The sequence below is a fragment of the Malus domestica genome, chromosome 13, assembly GCF_042453785.1.
Source record: "Malus domestica chromosome 13, GDT2T_hap1".
Classification (NCBI taxonomy): Eukaryota; Viridiplantae; Streptophyta; class Magnoliopsida; order Rosales; family Rosaceae; genus Malus; species Malus domestica.
Genome location: NC_091673.1, coordinates 12,598,709 through 12,601,918, shown reverse-complemented (window position 1 = coordinate 12,601,918; position 3,210 = coordinate 12,598,709). Strand labels below are relative to the sequence as shown.

The following is a 3,210-nucleotide window of genomic DNA, read 5'->3' as shown; positions in this document are numbered from 1 at the left end:
AAGCAAAACCGAGCGCAGTGACGTTATAGGATTTATATGGCCGATCTCACTTAAGTGAAATAAGGTTTGTTGTTGTTTTGGTTGTTATCTAATGATATATTGTAAAAGTGATGATGATTTTTGTTGATTGACAATCAGTGTGTTTTAAAGTTTGCTTGAATTGTTGCTGTAGGTTTCGCTTTATGACATCAATACTTGTCCAAAAATAATTTTTTTGCTTTCTTTTTTGGAAGACTACGTGAAAGAAGGTCTCATATATTTGTCACATGATCTATATAATATAAAAAAAAAATTAATGAAAATGATCTGAAAACTTTGTGTTTTAATGAAAATTAAAAAAAAAGTGTTGTAAGTGAATAGTATCACGATTGACTTTTTAGAATAAAAATATGGTTTTTCGTTAAAATAAATAGTACCAAAAGCTTTTCGTTAAAGTTCCTTATAAAAAAAAGGCCATATCCACCCCCTTTGTAAAAAAAAAATTGATTTCATAACTTAGATTCGTATGTGAAGCCAAACGAATTGGAATGAGATTAAAAGGTGTTCCACAAAATCACAAGACGATATACTCTATGATGTAAATTTGTTTTTTTGTTTTATATATAAAAAATTGGTCTTGTAAGATTTTCATATGAAAATTGGTGTCCCAAACTTTTCATTTGGGAATTACACGGGCATCATGCCTGGAACATATGGAACCCCACTGGGCTTTACCCACTTATCACCCTCAAACACCCTAGCAGGGGTGAAAGCCGCAGCTTGATCAGGAGTGAGTCTCTTGACGGTTGACCATTTGACCCTTTGGGTCATGTCCTTCCTAGGACCCCTGTTTCCGTACTCACCAAAGAAGCAGTTTTGGTGGTATTTTTCACCAGTCCATTCTGTCCACCCTTCAGGTGCAATGGCTTCGTCAATCGATGACTGCATCACAACTACCCTTGCAAATTTCTTCCATGGCCTCCCCAAGTATGCCTTGTTCTTATCCTTCACAGCCATGTAATCTGGCTCACCGGTGATGGTGCAGTTTTGGAGGAAAATGCCGGTGATCTCGTTGCGGTCAGTCCTGCCTTGTGCTGTCACCATGCAAGCCTGTGCTTCCCCTGGCTTTCTCACCACCATCTTGCAGTTTTGGAACAAAGCCACCCCATCGCCAAAGATGAAGTCTACTGTACCAGTGATGGTGCAGTCGCGGTAGAATTGGCGGTAGGTTTGGGTGTAGAGTGTGTCTTGGTATGCATCCATGTGGCAGTTGAAGAAGATGGAGAAGTCGGATTGCACACGCAGTGCCACGGCTTGGTGCTTTACGTGTCCTGCTGTGTTCTCGAACCCAATTCCCTTGGCAACGAAATAGTTTCCAACTGCGGCTGCAGGAACGAAGTGTAGACGGAGGGTGAGAAAATGAGGTAGAGTTAGAATGCACAGTTAATCGTAATTCAACCCCATCGAGTCCGAAGTAACCAATATAAACTGACCACTTGGGTTACTAATATGTTCGTAATTTTATCCCACCTCTGTGACGTGTTAATGGCTATTGTCAGATTTTTTTGCAGTGTAACATCCGTTAATAATTTGGTGAATGAATAGGTTAAGTGTTACGTACCAAAGGTTGCAGTGTTCATGGTTGTGATACCATCCGCGTGGCTCTTGCTTCCGCTGATCCTGGTCATGGTTGGACCGTCACCAATCATCACAACATTGGTCATTTCCTTGTCAACGATGACAGTCTCTTCGTACATTCCCTTCTTAATATAAATCACAAAGGCCTCGTTGCTCTTTTGTGGGACCTCCTTCAAGGCCTCGTTGATGGTCTTATACTTGCCAGTCCCATCCTTAGCCACAACCACGTTGGGCTTCAAGCTCTCCGGAGTGGCAGTCAAGAGATCCAGATGGCGATCACTCATCCACCCTGGCACTGGCTTATAATTCCTCTTTGTCTGCCCGCCTTTTGACGAGGACATGAGGCGACGGTGAGAGTTCAATTTAGGAGAATCGACGAGACGAGAGATTTCCGAGACCATGGCAAGTCCATTGCTGGTGAGTTCTTGCGCTGTCTTCAAAAAGCCCCTCATTTTCTCGCCGGCCTCGCCTTTGGTGTCCTCAAACGCGTCAAGGCAGGTTGCCTGGTGATTGACGGCGGCGCTCAGCCACACCTTGAGATCTGCAAGGTAGTCACTGATCTTGCTAACATCGAATGGCCCCATCTTATCAACCGCCCCGAGGAGATCTTCAACTGCGGTTTCCAACAATTCCTTGCACACGCCCAGAGCCTGGCTGGCCATTGGATCCTTGGCATACTCTTTCAAGGTGTTCGAGTTCTTGATCACCTCATTAACTTTGTCCGCCGCCACCTGGAACTCGGCCTTGATCAGGTCCTTCGGGTCGGTGGTGTCACCCGTCTCCTTTTCGAGGCTGCTTTGGCAGGTTTCTTTGTAGGTGGTGGCCTGGCATATGGTCTCGATGGCCTTTTTCTTCGCACCAACCTTGGCAGGCTTCTTGTTGCCCTTTTTGGCCATTTTGACACCCACCGTCACCGCCACTATCATCGCCACCAGAAGTACAACCAATACGGCGATGATGGCTATCTTCTTCTTCTTTGATTCACTAGCTGCCATCTTGAGTGATATAAATTAAAGTAATACACAAAAAATAAAATAAAAAATAAAAAAAACAGCACCAGAAACGCCCGTATGATCGAGAAAGAAAAAAAAATTAATTGAAGAAGAAAGGTCTTTCTTTTTTATAATTATTTTTTCTTTTTCTAGTGAGCTACAGAGCGCTGTCGGGGCTTTTCTTATTCGAGGGAAGTGTTTTTGGTGCCCCTGTGGCTCTGGTTTTGTTTGGAATGGTAGGATGGTGGTGGAATTTATAGGGAACCCTAAACCACAAATATCTGAGTGTTGGTTAATTCTGTTAGAAATGGTAAGGTAGGAGATTTCTCAATCTCTGAGTCCAGACAACATAGATGCATGGTCGTCAATCATGCTTCCAAGTATGGATATTGTCCAAAATAGGCACACTTAATAACACTTGGTAATGGCTAATTAGCGCCTAATTATAGTCCGAGTACGTCGTCCACTTTTTCTCTGGTTAATGGTAATAATTAACTGTATCTCCTTTAATCGTGGACTGCCATAGAGCTACAAAAAATTTACATTGGGATAGCTAGTTACAGACAAGAATGGGATATGTAATTGGATAACATTAACATGC

General features: G+C 42.8%; 1 protein-coding gene across 1 annotated transcript; it reads right to left on the bottom strand.

Annotated features, from left to right (window-relative positions):
• Positions 1-573: 573 nt before the first annotated feature.
• On the bottom strand, positions 574-2,811 carry LOC103414589 (putative pectinesterase/pectinesterase inhibitor 28). The gene is made up of 2 exons (XM_008352955.3): positions 1,601-2,811; positions 574-1,364 (listed from the first exon to the last, which is right to left on the bottom strand). The coding sequence occupies exons 1-2, from the start codon at positions 2,610-2,612 to the stop codon at positions 667-669; spliced, it is 1,710 nt and encodes a 569-aa protein (XP_008351177.1). The 5' UTR covers positions 2,613-2,811; the 3' UTR covers positions 574-666.
• Positions 2,812-3,210: the final 399 nt, after the last annotated feature.

What these genes read in the sequence shown, in the direction of transcription:
- LOC103414589 (XM_008352955.3), bottom strand. Translation starts at nt 2,612, where the DNA reads ATGGCAGCTAGTGAATCAAAGAAGAAGAAGATAGCCATCATCGCCGTA. An exon ending in CATGAACACTGCAACCTTTG is followed by an intron (nt 1,365 to 1,600) that starts GTACGTAACACT and finishes TCGTTCCTGCAG; the next exon opens with CCGCAGTTGGAAACTATTTC.